The following is a 17787-nucleotide window of genomic DNA, read 5'->3' as shown; positions in this document are numbered from 1 at the left end:
ATGTCTCCATACTGCCTACTTGAACTTCATTGCTATCACTATCCTACTTTTGCGATCACTTGTACTATTTGTTTTTGCATTTTCTCTGTTCTACTACCTGGTTCCTCAATCCTGCATTCCGTTCACATTCTGGTATGCTGCTTAAGCAATCTAAAACTCGCAGTACGTACAAACAAATGAAAGCTGGTCTGGTACCGCCTCTATGTGCTAGTCACTGGACACAAGGAAGTATAACTTATGGTTTAATTATAAACAGTTTCCTCTGCTAACTGCAGCCGACACAGTGAGACTGTGAAGCATTCTACAACTGCCTTGCTATTCCTTGTAGATATATTTCTGTTGGGTTAATGATGAGATAGCTATCAAACCTCAGATATTAGGTACAACAATGTGCTAATTTCTGTGATCAGTTACCAGGAACATATGGTAAGTTTTTAAATCAGTTTATTAAACAAAGGAAATAGTATATTTTGTTCATTCTTCATTTTATTTTTTTCTTATTCATTTTATTTGTTTTCTTCTACCCAGAGGTAAATCTCCAAAGTCCTCAGCACCTTGGTAAAGAGAAGAATTAAAGCAGATCAACATTCCTAATCATGGTTATGATGAGGACCTGGATTGAGCCAGTGGTTGCTGGGGCTCAGGTCGCCAGCTCATTCTACGATACTGGGCTGCTTCTGGTGGTGAAACATCATTACAACCAAACGACCATGAACAGTTCTAATGAGGATGCATTACAGAAAGACATCTCAAACTTCTACATCATCCACAACCTAATCCTGGGGTTAGTCCCTTTGCTGACAGCCTACATTCTGGCCAGAATTGGTGACAAACAGAACAGAAAGATCACCATATGTGTACCTTTGGCTGGGTACCTAATATCAAGGGCTTTCCTATTGTTTGTCATCCTTTGTGACTGGCCAATAGAGGTGATGTTTGGTTCTGCTGCTATCAATGGTTTAACTGGATGGTTCACAGCATATTGGGCTGGAGTTATGGCTTGGGCATCACAGTGTTCCTCAGAAAGCAAAAGGTCTCTTAGACTCATCGTCATTGAACTAGTCTATGGATTGGCAGGCTTTGTTGGCAGCCTGGCATCTGGACATATTTTTGTTCATTTTGATATCACAAAGCGACAGGGTGCTGTCTTGGTTTCCTGCAGCCTTGTCCTTTATACATTCTGCCTCTTGTATAGTATTTTTGTGCTAAAACCTCCACAATTAGAGGGAGTACAGAACAGTCATCCTCAAGATACATTGAAAGTCAGCAGTTCAAGTAACAACAGACTAGATAGTGCTGAGCCAAGTGAAAACTCTAGGTTACTTGGAGTCAAATCAGATGCAAGTTCTACAGCAAAATCTAGTGAAGTCTTCCCATGCAAGGTCTTCATATGTCTTCTCTTTGCTGGTGCTATATTTTACAACATTGCTGTTAATGGTGCTGTAGATGTGTTGCCTCTTTTTTTACTAAAAAAGCCTCTAAGTTGGGATCCGGTAAATATTGGTTATGGCAATGCTGCTGGATATTTGGTATTCATCACCAGCTTTTTGGGTGTATATTTTTTCTCAAAATGTTTGAAAGACCTCATTATGACAATTATTGGCATTGTGTCATTCTGTATGGGTATAATCATCATGGCCTTTGTGCGATGGACCTTCTTATACTATGTTGGTAAGTAAAAGCAAAAACATCACTCAGCACACCACAATATGAGCAGCTTAAATGACTAAGGTGGTCACTAAACCTTTTTGATGATCTGACACCTACACAATTAATCACTATTAAATGTATTTATTAAATGACTCATGTTTAGATAACATAAAATAGTTCAGTAGGTGTCAATGGAAAAACTAGTATACATTATAGCATGATGCATCCCTACTGTGAAATCCCCCCACTATTTAAAGACACCCAGAATCAATCAGATCCCACGTAAAATGCCAGGAGTCACTTAATAGTGACTCCAAGCATGCAGATATTGAGAACAGGAAGCTAAGATGTTTGCTCATATACACATATGTATTGATTAAATTAATTACTAGGTTTCATTACGTTGTTTTTTTTAGCTATGTTGAACTGGAGTTGAATTGTAGGACCTGATGAATATGTAGGCTATGGAGATAAGGCTAATTATTAACTGCTATTAATAATATTTTTTTTGTAGCCCGAGCGGTAATGATGTTTTCTTTAATACCGTTACCAACCATCAGATCTGTTTTATCCAAACACGTGCAAGGATCATCTTACGGTGAGTAATTTTGTTCATACAGCTATGTGGTTGAAACATTATCGGTTTTACTGTTGATTCACATTTCTTTTATTTCACAACTTGTTTTTTCAAGGCAAAGTCTTTGTTGTGCTTCAGCTGTCTCTGACAATCTCAGCAGTGATTACCTCCATTGCATTCAACAAGATTTATCAAGCCATGCTGGACACGTTCAGTGGGTTTTGTTTTATTCTATCAGGGGTGATTGCTGTCCTGAGCCTCATTCCCATTGGGTAAGAATTCACATTACACTGGAAGTGTATACAAAAAAGCAGCAGTGAAAAACCGACAAGTGATACTCCTGCCCATACATTTTCTCAGTCACACACACACATCTATCTCTCACATACAGACTCATTTACCTCGAACATGGTGCATGCTACTGCACTACTATTGTGGGATCTTGTAAGACGATGTTACGTGACGCCCCTGAGCTCCCTCCTCTTATAATTTAAAGAATTTTAAAAGGTCAGCTCTCTCCTGAGCAGCAGTGGGAACTGGGATATAATTTGGAAAGCATTTGTGTGGAATTTGAATTAATTAATTTTAGTTTATTAAACATGTCATAGCCTGGTATGGCTGCCAATTCCTGGTGGTCAAATTCCCAATAATTCTTCCCACCCAGCTTTAATAGGTCACTTTTAAATTCTCTTAATGCTATGTAGCGGCTTGTGGCCATATGTTTAAAACACATTTCCATATGCTATACTATATCCAGTAAATATCTACATCACTTAGCATTCTGGAGCCATTAGATGGCTAAATGCAGGGCCAGCTCATAACATTATTCAGTCTGGGCCCAAGGATGAAATGCTGCCCCCCTCCCTCACTAAAACCATGCCCACAAAAACCATGCTTACCCAAATGATGCCCACATCCAGTATGTTTCATGATTAGTTCATTCACTATCTTATTCTCTCTTACACTCTAACAACACTGACAATCTCATTCATGCTCTCTCTCAATGCCTTCCTACCTTCTATGCAGACTGTACATCTGGCTGCATAGTAACATGCAGCAAAAATGGGTATGATTATTGGCAGTCAATGACTGGCACCCATCTCCTTAGATGATGTACACTTTATTTTTTAATGAAATGTCCTTGCAGTACTTTTTGCTTTTTACATCTTTCACTTTCTTTTATGTATTTCCTACATGTAGGAGAATTTTGGAAAATTAAAAAACTATAGAAAGTACAATTATTGTTTCAGAAAATTTTCTGCATAAATCTCTTTTGGAAATATTGGTTTGTTATAAGCAAATCTAAAACGTGAATTAATGCAGAGCTACCTGTAATTGTTTTTTTAAAATCTATTTTTTTTACTTTTAGTATTGCAGCATATAGGTATCCAGAAAGACCATGCTGTACTAGAACTGAGTGACCAGAATACAAGATGGTGGAGTTTCACAACTTGATATATTAATAAACCATTATAATAATATATATTATTTGTCAATGTGCTTTTTTTTCTGAAGAATGCGTATGTCAGCCAGTAGTTAATTAGAAAGAATGACTTATATAGTGGGAACAGAAATCAACGCACTATGAAGACAAAGTAATCAACACTTCATTTATTACAACACTAACCTTATTAACCTTATTAAATGTCTTCTAACATAATTACCCTCTCCAACTTTTTGTAAGGATCTCCCCAAAAAGTAGCTCAAACAGTACAGCTAATAACTCAAGCCAGGCTGGCCCATTCCATGCCTAAAGAACAGGGTCTGAGGTATCTGCCTGTTCTAGAATAGCAAGCACTTGGAAAAGAAAATACTGGTAAAACAAATCAAAGCATACATTTTTATAGTCATGTTTTTATTTATAAAGCTATATCATAAGGATATATATAAGGACAAAAACATGAAGTACATTGCAGAACAAAATAGACATAACCAACTTAAACGATCTTACAATTTAGAAATTATGACATTTTATTTATAACTACCACAAAATTGAATAGCGCTGTTGCGGTGATGCAAAATTAACAGTAACATTAAAAATACAAATATACAACAGAGACAACAAGATGATGAAACATGAGACATATTGGTACGGAAGGAGAAGAGGGGACTACAAGTTTACAGTCTATTAAAAGTAAAAGGTTTAAAATATTAAAATATATCCGTAAGCACAAGCTTTTTGAATAATTGTCCAGTTCCCTGGGTCACGGATCTAAATCTCAGGGTACCTCTGAGTCTTTGGATAACAGGACTGGTGTTTAGATTTGTAGCAAGTCTAGTCAAGTGGCCCATTGTACCACCCAATCAGCCCATCATACATGAACATCTTTTCCTGATTTTCTAACACGTGGATGTAATGTGATGTGATGGGATTGGGAGTACGTCAGTACACTAAAAAAAGTCATCACACACGGGACGCCTGAAGCCACAATTTAACACGACTAATCGTTTTTAATAAAATATGCAGATTGAAATAGATTAAATAACACAAAACCTTCACTTTTCTGCTCACTGATTTCTGGGCCTAGAAAGTTTTGTCCTTTAAAGTGACTATAGTTTAATTTATTCCTACGGAAAGTAAAGTGCCGGGAAACAGATGATCAAATACATACCAGGACACCACCTCTCACCCTTTTCCCCTCCCAAAGCCATACAAGTTCAAGGTGTCTGAGGCTAGCCTGTCCATGTATGTGACTAGCCCACATGAGGGTAAATCCGCAAAAAGTATGATGATGCCACATTAGATCACCTAACTGATCTCTGTTCAGACTTCAGCTAGAATATCGTGTACAGTTGTGAAGATCCCATCTCCAGCATTGATTATAAGTTGTCAGGACCTATTTCTAGTCAGTTGATTACAAATAAGGTTAGTGGTGGCAGAGCCGGCCTTAGGCGTTGTGGCGCCCTGTGCGGACTACTCCTTTGGCGCACCCCCCTCACTACCCCCCTCTCTGCCCCTTCAAACTACCTCCCTCAAACTACCCCTCCCCTCTGCCCCTTCAAACTACCCCTCCTCTGCCCCTTAAAACTACCCCCCCTCTGCCCCTTCAAACAACCCCCCCTGCCCCTTCCAACTACCCCCCCCCACACACACTTACCTTGTTGCCGGAGTCCTGCGGTGAGAGCGGGAGGCATCCGTCTTCTCGCTCTGCCGCGGTGCCGGCATTTCATGTTGAGCGTCGGAATAGTCCGGCGCTCAACATGAGATGCCGGCACCGCGACGGTGTCACGGAGAGTAAGGGGCGCCGAGCAGTTGCTGAGAACTTCACGAGCAACCGCTCGGCGCCCCTGCCCGGGACTTAGATTAAAGTATCGTTTATTTTTGGGGGGGTTTTTTTAACTTTATTTAACATGAATGATGTTAAATAAAGTTTTAAAAAAAACCAAAAAACAAAAAAAACGATGTTTTAAGTTAAGTCCCGGGCAGGCGCCCCTGCTACCATGGCGCCCTGTGCGGTCGCACAGGTCGCACACCCCTAAGGCCAGCCCTGAGTGGTGGTGAGTGGCTCCATAGGGAAAGCTATAAAAATACTTTAAATATCTCTGTCCAGACCTCACCTACAGTATTGTTCCTGGAGATTTATCTTTATAAGGATGTTGACATTATGGGGAGATTTCAGAGGATGGCAATTCAAATAGTGAATGGTTTGCAAGATAACAATTATCCGGAAAGACTAAAGGCTCTAATATGTATGGTTTGGATGCGATAGAGAGAGGGGATGCGATAGAAGCATTTAAGTACATAAAGGGATTTAACAAAGTATAGAAAGTTTATAGGTGGGGAAATGTTGAAACAAGAGGTCATGATCTAAAACTAGAGGGTGAGAGGCTTAGATGCAGCCAAAGGAAGTTCTAGATTAATGGAACAGCCTTCCACATTCATAGGATAGGCATATTTCTGTCCGAAATCTAAGACCAAGGACTGATTAACATTTGAGGAAAAACAGACTTGCTGGGCCAAATGGTTGTTCCATCCCATCAAATTCTATGTTTCTATGATCTCAGTTTTTTTACAATGTCTATTTTAGTAGCTAAACCGGTTTTGCTGGGAAAGTTTTTGACAAAAATGTTCCTTTTGTCACACTTGTCACACAGGATAGCATGCTACCGGCAAGTGCAGAATTGCATATACATGCAAATGAAACAATGGGATTTTCAAGTGAAGCACTGCTTATACCTAAAAAAATACATATTTATTTTAATTGGCCTTTCAGACCTCAACAGAACGGGAAAAAGACAAACATGTTGAATAAAATAATGGATCAAGGTGGTGCAGTAGACATTGCATATCTGGATTTCAGTAAGGCCGTTGATACTGTGCCACATAGAAGACTTATAAATAAACTGCAATCTCTAAATTTAGAGAACAGAGGGTTGTAGTCAGTGGCTTATATTCAGAGCAAGGTCTTGTAACCAGTGGGATACCTCAGGGATCTGTACTTGGACGCATTCTCTTTAATATTTGTATTAGTGATATTGCAGATGGACTTGATGGAAAGGTGCTGACGACACAAAGACTTTCTACAGGGTTGATGTTCCTGGAGGGATAAGCCAAATGGCAAATGTTTTAGGTAAACTGGAAAAGAGTCTGTGGCAACTGATGTTGAATGTGGATAAATGCAAGATCATGCACCTGGGGCATACAAACCCAAGGGCATAGTATAGAATATTTGATACTGTCCTAACCTCAAAGAGTGAGGAAAGGGATTTAGGGGTAATTATTTCTGAGGATTTAAAGGTAGGCAGACAATGCAGTAGAGCAGCAGGTAACGCTAGCAGAATGCTTGGTTGTATAGCAAGAGGTATTAGCAGTAGAAAGAGGGAAGTGCTCATGCTGTTGTACAGAGTAGTGGTCTAAGATAACAAAATCTTAGTTATTTTGACATTTTTTAACCCTCATTTCTCATTTGGCTTCCTGCTGTTTGTAACGTGCTGTTAGACCTTTCTAGCAGGAATGCATGATCGATTAATTTTAACTTTATTACATTTTTTGAAGAGGGAAAAACTTAGTTTACTCCTTTTCTCACGCTGATCACCCTCCCTGCAGATCACGCAGTAATCAAGTTGGTTCTTAATATTTCCTGGTTACCACAAGCTAAAAAAGGCTTCCTCCTTCCTCGTAGTGCTGCATGTCGATTGCTGCAGTTGGTGTTCAAGATGGATGTATATTTTAAAGGAGAAGAAAACTATATGGTTTGAGGCATGAGTGTTAGTAGGGAACACTCTGAGAATTTCTGAGAATTGTAGATAAGTGGAACAACCTACTAGTGGTAGAAGCAGTTGCGTCTCCAGCTTTCATATTTGGGGGATCACATGGGGGACAGGGACCAAAGTAGGGAGGCAATTACAAAACGCTACATATGCACTATATATATATATGCATTAGACATGCATTTTTAACTACATAATATGTACCGATTATAAGATGACCCTGATTATAAGAAGACCCCCCAAAATCTGAATATTAATTTAGGAAAAAAAGAAAAGCCTGAATATAAGACGACCCTATAGGAAAAATAGTTTTTATCAGTAAATGTTAATTCATGTAAACTGTGTAAACAATTTTTTTTAAATAAAAGCTATGATTGAGAAAAATATTTTGTTTTTATTTCCTTTTATTTTCCAACCTGCCCCCCCCCAGTTATGCACATCTGCCGCCAGGCTTGCCACTCTGCCCCAGAAATGCCTTATACCCCAATATGCCACTGTGCCCCATGATATGCCTTTTAACCCTATATATGCCACTGTGCCCCATGATATGCCTTTTGACCCCCTATGTGCCACTCTCCAGAAATGCCTTATACACCTACTTGCTGCTCCGGGCAGCAGGTAAGGAATGGATTGTAGCAAAACAGAGAAACTGTAGCAAGAGAGAGATATGCAGCTCCGCAGCCTGGGTAGAACATGACATCATGTGATGGCGGTGCTCCATCATAGAAGCCCCAGAGGAAGTGCCTGCAGCAGAGGCTGCCAGAGAGAAGGATCCAGGTCCCCTGCAGCGCTGCGGGGGATCTGGATCTTAGTCTTGCAGTCAGACCTCTATTTGAGGTCTGATTAGAAGACAACATTGTATATAAGACTCTGAAAAAACCTTGTCTTATAATCGAGCAAATACGGTACCTATTTCATTGGCATAACATACATGAAGCAAAGCACACTGTAACAAATACATATAATAAAGCATTTATTGAACGTTTCCAGGTATGGTATGGTCTAAGGTATCTCTTAAAGAATGAAGGGGGTCTACACAAGTGTGACGCATTTTTATGAAGCTTTATCATTGTAAAGTATTTTGTTTTTCAAAAACAATTGATAATTATAAAAAATGTCACCCTTTATTTATAGATAAATATCTTTTTACTTGTGTTAAGGCTGAAGCCCAATTTGTGTTTACTCAATTTGCCTGGGACTCCTTGGGAACTAATGGGGCTCATAAGCAGCTGCTTGCCTACCAACATTAACCACTTGAAGACCACTGCTATGTTACATTTAAAGCAAGAGTAAAGCAATCTTAGTTATTTTGACATTTTTTAACCCTCATTTCTCATTTGGCTTCCTGCTGTTTGTAACGTGCTGTTAGACCTTTCTAGCAGGAATGCATGATCGATTAATTTTAACTTTATTACATTTTTTGAAGAGGGAAAAACTTAGTTTACTCCTTTTCTCACGCTGATCACCCTCCCTGCAGATCACGCAGTGATCAAGTTGGTTCTTAATATTTCCTGGTTACCACAAGCTAAAAAAGGCTTCCTCCTTATGTAAAATCGTTGCAAAATGAGGAAGTACTGCCTTTTTACAAACAGCCACATTTTATTGAATGTTTAGAAGTGCAGTATACTTTCACAGTGTGTGTTATATTTCGACAACAAGAAGCAGAATTCTCAAGAGAAGAATGAGATCTTACCTTGGTGGAAAACAATCCTAAACTTCTGGAAAGCAAGCACACAACATCAATGACCATAATAATGTCCAGAACCTGGATTGAGCCGGTGGTTGCTGCAGCTCAGTTTGCCAGCTCTTTCTATGACACAGGACTTATTATGGTAGTAAAAAATTACTATAATCAGACAGTCAGCACAACTAACAGTTCCAGTGATAATGATCTTCAGAAATCAATCTCAAACTTCTACATCATCTACAACCTGATCACTAAACTGACTCCTTTGGTGCCTGCCTACATTCTGGCAAAGCTTGGTGACAACAATTATAGGGAGTTTTCTCTGTGTGTGCCACTGACGGGGTATTTGGTGTCCAGTTCCATTCTTCTCTTGCTGATTCTTTTGGATTTGCCAATTCAGGTGATGTTTGGGTCAGCTGCCATAAATGGTTTAACTGGTGGATTCATAGCTTATTGGGCTGGAGTGATGGTCTGGGCAACACTGGGTTCATCAGAAAACCAAAGATCCATCAGACTCATTACAAATGATTGCGTGTTTGGAATGGCAGGTTTTGCTGGCAGCCTTATATCTGGACACATTTTTGTCAATTTGCAAATTGGAAATAGCCAGGGGGCTGCCCTAGTTTCATGCAGCTTAGCAAATTACATATTATGTCTCTTGTATGTTATTTTCGTGTTGAGAATTCCACAGTTGAAAGATGCAAACATAAAGGAACCTTCTCAAGCTATAAGTGAAAACACGACTGAAAACCTGGATGAACCCATTGATTGTGAATACACAGAACACAGCAGATTAATGGATGATCAGTCCAATGGAATGTCAGCTGTCAGATCTATGGATGTGCCTGTGAACACACATGCCTCCAAAGTTCTTATTTTCCTCTTGTTCAGTTCTGTATCCCTTTACAATGCATCAGTTAATGGTACAGAAGATGTGATTAATTTCTTTGTATTAAAGAAACCTCTGAACTGGGGACCGGTGGAAGTGGGCTATGGAAATGCTGCAGCCTATATGATTTTCATTACTAGCTTCCTGGGAGTTTTAGTTTTTTCCAGGTTTTTGGGTGATCATAGCCTAATCCTTATTGGGATGTTCTCGTTTGGTGTTGGAGTTCTGATCATGGCCTTTGCATCCTGGACCTATGTGTATTATATTGGTATGTAAATCTAGCAAACTGTATTTTTTATGTATAGCGACATTCATGAGCATGTCTACAATAACGTTGTCAGTTTTATTTTTAAGACTTTTTATGTGCAATATAAAGATGAGAATTTCCTTAACTGGGAATGCTAACGAGTCTCTGGTTAAAGCATTTCTTTCTGGGCTAATGGCTGCCTCTAATGAGACCAGAAAGTGTAAGCATGAAACATACTAAAGTTAACAGAACCCAACCTACTGATATCAATGTATCGATCACATGTATTCTAGTTGAACAGCTATTAGCTGAGGTACACATTATTCAAAGGCCGCTCAGCTTTCTTTGATATAAAAGGGAGTGCTACTGTCATGGTCCCCAACAATTCAAACGGCTAAAGAGGGACACTTATTTTAAGGTGTGGTTATGATCTGTTGGTAATTATTTGTGCAACTGATTAACCATTAACACAAAGAGGAAAGTTCTAATGCAAGTTGAGTTGTGTTTTAAATTATAAAACAAAGGGTTTACAACTGGACTTTATGCAATTTACACTGCCACATACAACTGTATTTAATGAAAGGTTTCATATTTCCTTATTCTCTTCCTGTTTTAGGTATCTTTAGGTATTTATTAAACAAGTACAGTGGGCCAAAAAAGTATTTAGTCAGCCACCAATTGTGCAAGTTCTCCCACTTACAAAGATGAGAGAGGCCTGTAATTTTCACCATAGGTACACTTCAACTATGAGAGACAGAATGAGACAAGGTCCATAAATCACATTGTCTGATTTTTAAAGAATTTATTTGCAAATTATGGTGGAAAATAAGTATTTGGTCAATAACAAAAGTTCATATCAATACTTTGCTATATACTCTTTGTTGGCAATGACAGAGGTCAAACGTTTTCTGTAAGTCTGCAGGTTTTCACACACTGTTGCTGGTATTTTGGACCAGTCCTCCATGCAGATCTCCTCTAGAGCAGTGATGTTTTGGGGCTGTCGCTGGGCAACACAGACTTTCAACACCCTCCAAAGGTTTTCTATAGGGTTGAGATCTGGAGACTGGCTAGGCCACTCCAGGACCTTGAAATGCTTCTTACGAAGCCACTCCTTCGTTGCCCGGGCGGTGTGTTTGGAAACATTGTCATGCTGAAAGACCCAGCCACGTTTCATCTTCAATGCCCTTGCTGATGGAAGGAGGTTTTCACTCAAAATCTCACGATACATGGCCCCATTCATTCTTGGTTTCATCTGACCATATGACAATCCTCTTCTGGATTATCCAAATGCTCTCTAGCAAACTTCAGACGGGTCCCAGACATGTACTGGCTTAAGCAGGGGGACATGTCTGGCACTGCATGATTTGAGTCCCTGGCGGCGTAGTGTGTTACTGATGGTGGCCTTTGTTACTTTGGTCCCAGCTCTCTGGAGGTCATTCACTAGGTCTCCCCGTGTGGTTCTGGGATTTTTGCTCACTGTTCTTGTGATCATTTTGACACCACGGGGTGAGATCTTGCGTGGATCCCCAGATCGAGGGAGATTATCAGTGGTCCTGTATGTCTTCCATTTTCGAATAATTGCTCCCACAGTTGATTTCTTCACACCAAGCTGCTTGCCTATCGCAGATTCAGTCTTCCCAGCCTGGTGCAGGTCTACAAATTTGTTTCTGGTGTCCTTCGACAGCTCTTTGGTCTTGGCCATAGTGGGGTTTGGAGTGTGACTGTTTGAGGTTGTGGACAGGTGTCTTTTATACTGATAACAAGTTCAAACAGGTGCCATTAATACAGGTAACGAGTGTAGGACAGAGGAGACTCTTAAAGAAGATGTTACAGGTCTGTGAGAGCCAGATATCTTGCTTGTTTGTAGGTGACCAAATACTTATTTTACCGAGGAATTTACCAATGAATTCATTAGAAATCCTACAATGTCATTTCCTGTATTCTTTCCGCCCATTCTGTCTCTCACAGTTGAAGTGTATCTATGGTGAAAATTACAGGCCTCTCTCATCTTTTTAAGTGGGAGAACTTGCACAATTGGTGGCTGACTAAATACTTTTTTGACCCCCTGTAACTATATCACAGTGGGTACGTACTCTGACCTGGAAATTATCTTTGAGATTGTCTAATAGGGTACATGATTTTAATACCACAATCTCAGTATAATGCTTTTTAAATCCAGGATTTTGCAAATAACTAACTATTAAATAATCAACTAATTAATTAATAATACTAATAAAGCCAGGGGAGTAACTAAAAAAACACGGGGCCCTGGTGCAAAAAATTGCCCCGGGCCCCCCAACTTGAACAGCTGATTGATTTTGGTCCTTTTGCGATTTGTGTTAATATTTCTTATTGCTACTTCACTGCGTTTGAGGTTACACCATTTTTCGAATATTGTGCTATGATATACATTTTTATTATCTAGCTCGAGTTGCAATGCTGTTCTCTCTGATTCCGGTGCCAACCATCAGGTCCATGTTATCCAAACGTGTACAGGAAACATCATATGGTGAGAAAAGCCATTTGGCTTAGTCACATGTAACTTTTAAAATATATTTTAAGCTACAAATTGCTGCACCCGATCTGTCACTGGAGTATGGGGCGCTGGTTATATGTCTCACTCAGTTGAGAATGTGCCACAAAGCAACAGGACCACTGAAGAAGTCTAAATAAGGCTTAAAGTCACTGTGTTCATATAACAAGCATGTTTAATTTACAGGTACATTATAAAAAATTGTATACAAGTTACGTATTTTTTTTTATTATATGCATTTACTAAGTATCCTTAAACATAATTATTTTTTAGCCACAAAGTGACAGATATGAAAGAAAACCATGTAGCCTTTTACTGTCCACGTAAATAATATAGTTTTACAAAACGTCCAAATTGTGGCAGTTACAGTTACCATTGTTTCTCTGTTTTCAAATGCTTTCAGGAAAAATCTTTGCTATTCTTCAAATAATTATGGCAGTTATAGCTGTGATGGCATCATCTGCGTTCATCAAAATATATCAAGCTACACTGGACTGGTTTAGTGGATTCTCTTTTATTGTGATCTTCATTATTGTATTCATCAGCTTTATTCTGATCAGGTAATTATATCACCTTTACAATGTATTTTTAACACATCAGCACTGCTGCTACAAGTGGGAGTATTTTTCTATATAAATTCCTTAAAAAAAATGTAAACCAAGTGGACTAACTGGCCTGCCTAGCCCTGTACACCGTATTCTGGGGATTCCCTAACCGTTTCTTGTAAAATGTTACTGTGTGCAGGTTGTCAACGCCATATTCAGGTCCAAATCCAGTTAATTGGCCAAAAAATACAATGATTTGTGTATATTAAAGGCCTGAACTTTCCTAGTGGTGTCAGTGGTGACATTGAAGGCAGCGTTAAAAATAACTAAAGAGTCCTCCAAAGGGCCCATCTCTTATCATCCCTCTGGCTTATCATACCTGCTGGCTGAATGCATTTACTGTAATTAGGAATGGAGGGCTGCAGAACCCTAATTCACTATCACCGTGTGATCAGCTTTAAAAAAGTTATAACTTTTTTAAAAATAAAAAAAGTGAATAATTATACAGTTTCATCAAAAGTACTGTTTGGCCACAAGAGTGATCCCTAAGGTCCGAAGAAAAAAGTGTAACAAAGCGCCTCAATAGCTTACTATTCAAAATATAAGACATAAAATCCGTAGCTGCCACCCTACTCAAAAGGTAAATATAAAGGAGCATTTTGGTCCCCCAAAACACAAAAACCTATATATGTTGGATATTACCATTCTCTGTGGATGTTGCTTAACATAAACCAGGGTTTTTTTTTTTTTTTACAGTGATATTTCTTGAAAACACCTCACCAATTTCTTTATGTAGGGCCAGCAATTGTTACAGGGTGACCTTGTCAAGGACGGCTATTTCCTTGCAAGGTCTATGAGTTGAAACTGCATTTCTTCTGCGCACTTAGGGCCGGCCCGACAATGGAGCCGAGTGGGGCAACCGCTCCAGGCGGCACTTTGCCGCCCCAAGCCCCTTTTTTATTTATTTATTTATTTTTTAAAGCGAAAGAGAGAGAAAGGGGCGCCGAGTGGTCAGTACCCGCTCGGCGCCCCTCTCTCTCTCCTCTGCGGCGAGTCTCCCTGTGCGGTCTCGGTGCCGGCTTGTAATGCTGAGTGCCGGCGCTCAGCATTACAAGCCGAGACCGAACAGGGAGTCTTGCCGCAGGACTGCTGAAAGGTAAGTACGGGGGGGGGGGAAGGGTAGATAATGGGGCCGGGGGGGGGGAGAGGAAGGGTAGATAATGGGGCCGGGGGGGAGAGGAAGGGTAGATAAGGGGAAGGGTAGATAAGGGGAAGGGTAGATAATGGGGCCGGGGGGGGGAGAGGAAGGGTAGATAAGGGGGGGGCGGCATTTTAAAATTCGCCCCAGTCGGCATTTTGCCTTGCCTGTGCGCACTGACAAACACCTGTACACCAAAATCTCAGATCCTTCTTTATTATCTCAAATAGCGCCTGCTAAGGTGGAACCCTTTAATACATTTTATGGTCAAGTGGAAATTACCACATGTTGCAAGCTATGTTACTGTAGTTAGTATACAAGGCCAAATATTTGTCCCATAAACTGCTTTAGTGTGCAATTAACTTATGTCATTCTGTACATTCTCTCTAGTGTAACTTTCTGCATGGAAAAGTGAAGAATGAATAAAGGAGCACATTCTATGGAGAATGATTTTTGATGTGAAACAAGTCACACTAAGCGAGTTGTTCAAACTTCAGATGACACCATCTTGTGCTTTTATGATGGTGTCAGGCACCATTCCATTTTGTGGTTCTCATTCTCAATTTGTTAAGAAGTATTTTGTCTGCTCTGTTTATATCTGTAACGTAATATTCCCCGCGTATGGCAAATGTGGGGACCTGACATGCCACTCATTACAAGAGGGCAAAAAGTAATATATTGGGGGATGTCTGTAGGGGGTGAATCAAAGTCAGGTGGGGCCCTGGGGCAACACTGTTACAAGGGGCCCCTTCAATATAATTATACATACATACACTGTACACTAGTGAGTTCAAGACAAGAAGTACTGATATGCAGACACATATATATAAATTACACTGCAACAAGCAAGCAGCAAGTGGGGCCCCTTGCCACTAGGGGCCCTAGGGCAATTGCCTCATTTTTAATCTGATCCTGGTTGTTATGTAACATTTCCTTTTTGGATATTTTTCTTTGCCTTACATTTTTCTGCCTGTGGTTTATTATTTTTGTGGCCTTGCAACCACTATCTATCATCATCTATCATGATATAGCCTAGGTTACCCTGCAGTACAACAGGGGAACAACTTGGCTGACTACCTAATGATAAGTAGCCTGGAAAGGTTTGTTGAGCTGCTATAGAAAATGATTGTATACTCTGGATGGACCCTACACCTACATAAACACTCCTTGAAGTGTTTACATCCAACAATGCACCAATCTTTCTGGCTTTGGAACTATGTGCAAAATAAATTATTATTATTTATATGATTAAGTGCTGTAGTGCACGAAAAGCTTAAGGCTAATTTATTATCTGCTGTGTGACCTGGAAATAAAGCATTGCTTTTTACTTAGATTGGATTGTTTGGGATTTTATTCCATTTTGTTTGTTGGTATGTACAACACGAATACCCTGATTTTAGAAAATGTACTATGGTGACTTCTATTGCTACACTGGAATTAGAAAGTGACGGCAGATAAGAACCAGTAGGCCCATCCAGTCTGCCCAACCTCTGAGTACTTTCCTTTAGTACCTGCCCTTATCCTATATCTAGCTTGGCCTTATGCCTATCCCATGCTTGCTTAAATGACTTCACTGTATTAACATCTACCACCTCTCCCGGGAGGCTATTCCATGCGTCCACTACCCTTTCAGTAAAGTAATATTTTCTGATGTTACCATTAAACCTTTGCCCCTCTAGTTTATGCTTGTGTCCTCTTGTTGTGGTAGTATTTCTCCTTTTAAATAAACTCTCTTCATTTACCTTGTTGATTCCCTTTAAGTATTTAAATGTTTCTATCATATCCCCCCTGTCCCGTCTTTTTCCTAGGCTATATAGGTTAAGATCCTTTAACCTGTCCTGGTAAGGTTTATCTTGTAATCCATAAACCATTTTAGTAGCCCTTCTCTGCACTTTCTCCAACATATCTATATCCTTCTGGAGATACGGTCTCCAGTACTGTACACAATACTCCAAGTGAGGTCTCACCAGTGATCTGTACAACGGCATGAGCACTTCCCTCTTTCTACTGCTAATACCTCTCGCTATACAACCAAGCATTCTGCTAGCGTTACCTGCTGCTCTACTGCATTGTCTGCCTACCTTTAAATCCTCAGAAATAATTACCCCTAAATCCCTTTCCTCACACGTTGAGGTTAGGACAGTATCAAATATCCTATACTCTGCCCTTGGGTTTTTATGCCCCAGGTGCATTACTTTGCATTTATCCACATTAAATGCCAATTGCCACAGCTCTGACCATTTTTCCAGTTTACCTAGATCGTTTGCCATTTGGCTTCTTCCTCCAGGAACATCAACCCTGTTGCAAATGTTTGTGTCGTCAGCAAATAGACATACCTTTCCATCAAGTCCATCTGCAATATCACTAATAAAAATATTAAAGAGAATGCGTCCACGTACAGATCCCTGAGGTATCCCACTGGTAACAAGACCTTGTTCTGAATATACGCCATTGACTACAACCCTCTGTTGTCTGTCACTCAGCCACTCCTTAATCCATTCAACAACATTGGGATCTAAACTCAGAGATTGCAGTTTATTTATAAGTCTTCTATGTGGCACAGTATCAACGGCCTTACTGAAATCCAGATACGCAATGTCTACTGCACCACCTTGATCGATTACTTTAGTCACCCAATCAAAAAAATCAATAAGATTTGTTTGGCAAGATCTTCCTGAGGAAAACCCATGTTGTTTCTGATCTTGAAACCCATGTGACTTCAGATGTTCAACAATCCTTTCCTTTAACATTGTTTCCATTAATTTCCCCACTACAGATGTAAGACTAACTGGCCTGTTGTTGCCTGACTCCTCCCTACTGCCTTTTTTGTGTATAGGCACAACATTCGCTACTTTCCAATCCCCTGGGACAACTCCCGTTACTAATGATTCGTTAAATAAATCAGTTAACGGTTTTGCTAGTACACCCCCAAGCTCTTTTAATAACTTGGGGTGTATCCCATCAGGCCCCATCAACTTATTTGTCTTTACCTTAGACAACTGAAGTAGCACCTCCGCCTCGATAAACTCACATATTTCAAATGTTTCAGTCCTTTTTCCCAAAGGAGGTCCCATTCCATCATTTTCATCTGTAAAAACTGAACAGAAATATTCATTGAGGCAGTCAGCTAAACCTTTATCTTCTTCTACATATATTCCTTTTGTTTTTAGTCTAACTAATCCTTGTTTAACTTTCCTTTTCTCATTTATATATCTAAAAAATGTTTTATCCCCATTTTTTACTGAGAGGG

At 39.7% G+C, this 17787-nt stretch overlaps 2 protein-coding genes across 2 annotated transcripts; both read left to right on the top strand.

Moving 5' to 3' along the window:
* The first annotated feature begins 268 nt into the window (after positions 1-268).
* On the top strand, positions 269-4040 carry LOC128494031 (thymic stromal cotransporter homolog). The gene is made up of 5 exons (XM_053465782.1): positions 269-426; positions 529-1671; positions 2165-2248; positions 2343-2499; positions 3597-4040. The coding sequence occupies exons 2-5, from the start codon at positions 597-599 to the stop codon at positions 3646-3648; spliced, it is 1368 nt and encodes a 455-aa protein (XP_053321757.1). The 5' UTR covers positions 269-426; positions 529-596; the 3' UTR covers positions 3649-4040.
* A 5015-nt stretch (positions 4041-9055) lies between these two features.
* LOC128494047 (thymic stromal cotransporter homolog) lies at positions 9056-15311 on the top strand. Its single transcript, XM_053465783.1, has 4 exons — positions 9056-10282; positions 12687-12770; positions 13198-13354; positions 14928-15311. The coding sequence occupies exons 1-4, from the start codon at positions 9181-9183 to the stop codon at positions 14950-14952; spliced, it is 1368 nt and encodes a 455-aa protein (XP_053321758.1). The 5' UTR covers positions 9056-9180; the 3' UTR covers positions 14953-15311.
* The last annotated feature ends 2476 nt before the right edge of the window (positions 15312-17787 follow it).

The sequence above is a fragment of the Spea bombifrons genome, chromosome 1, assembly GCF_027358695.1.
Source record: "Spea bombifrons isolate aSpeBom1 chromosome 1, aSpeBom1.2.pri, whole genome shotgun sequence".
Taxonomy (NCBI): domain Eukaryota; kingdom Metazoa; phylum Chordata; class Amphibia; order Anura; family Pelobatidae; genus Spea; species Spea bombifrons.
The sequence above is the reverse complement of the archived record's forward strand: the minus strand, read 5'-3'. Positions and strand labels throughout refer to the sequence as shown.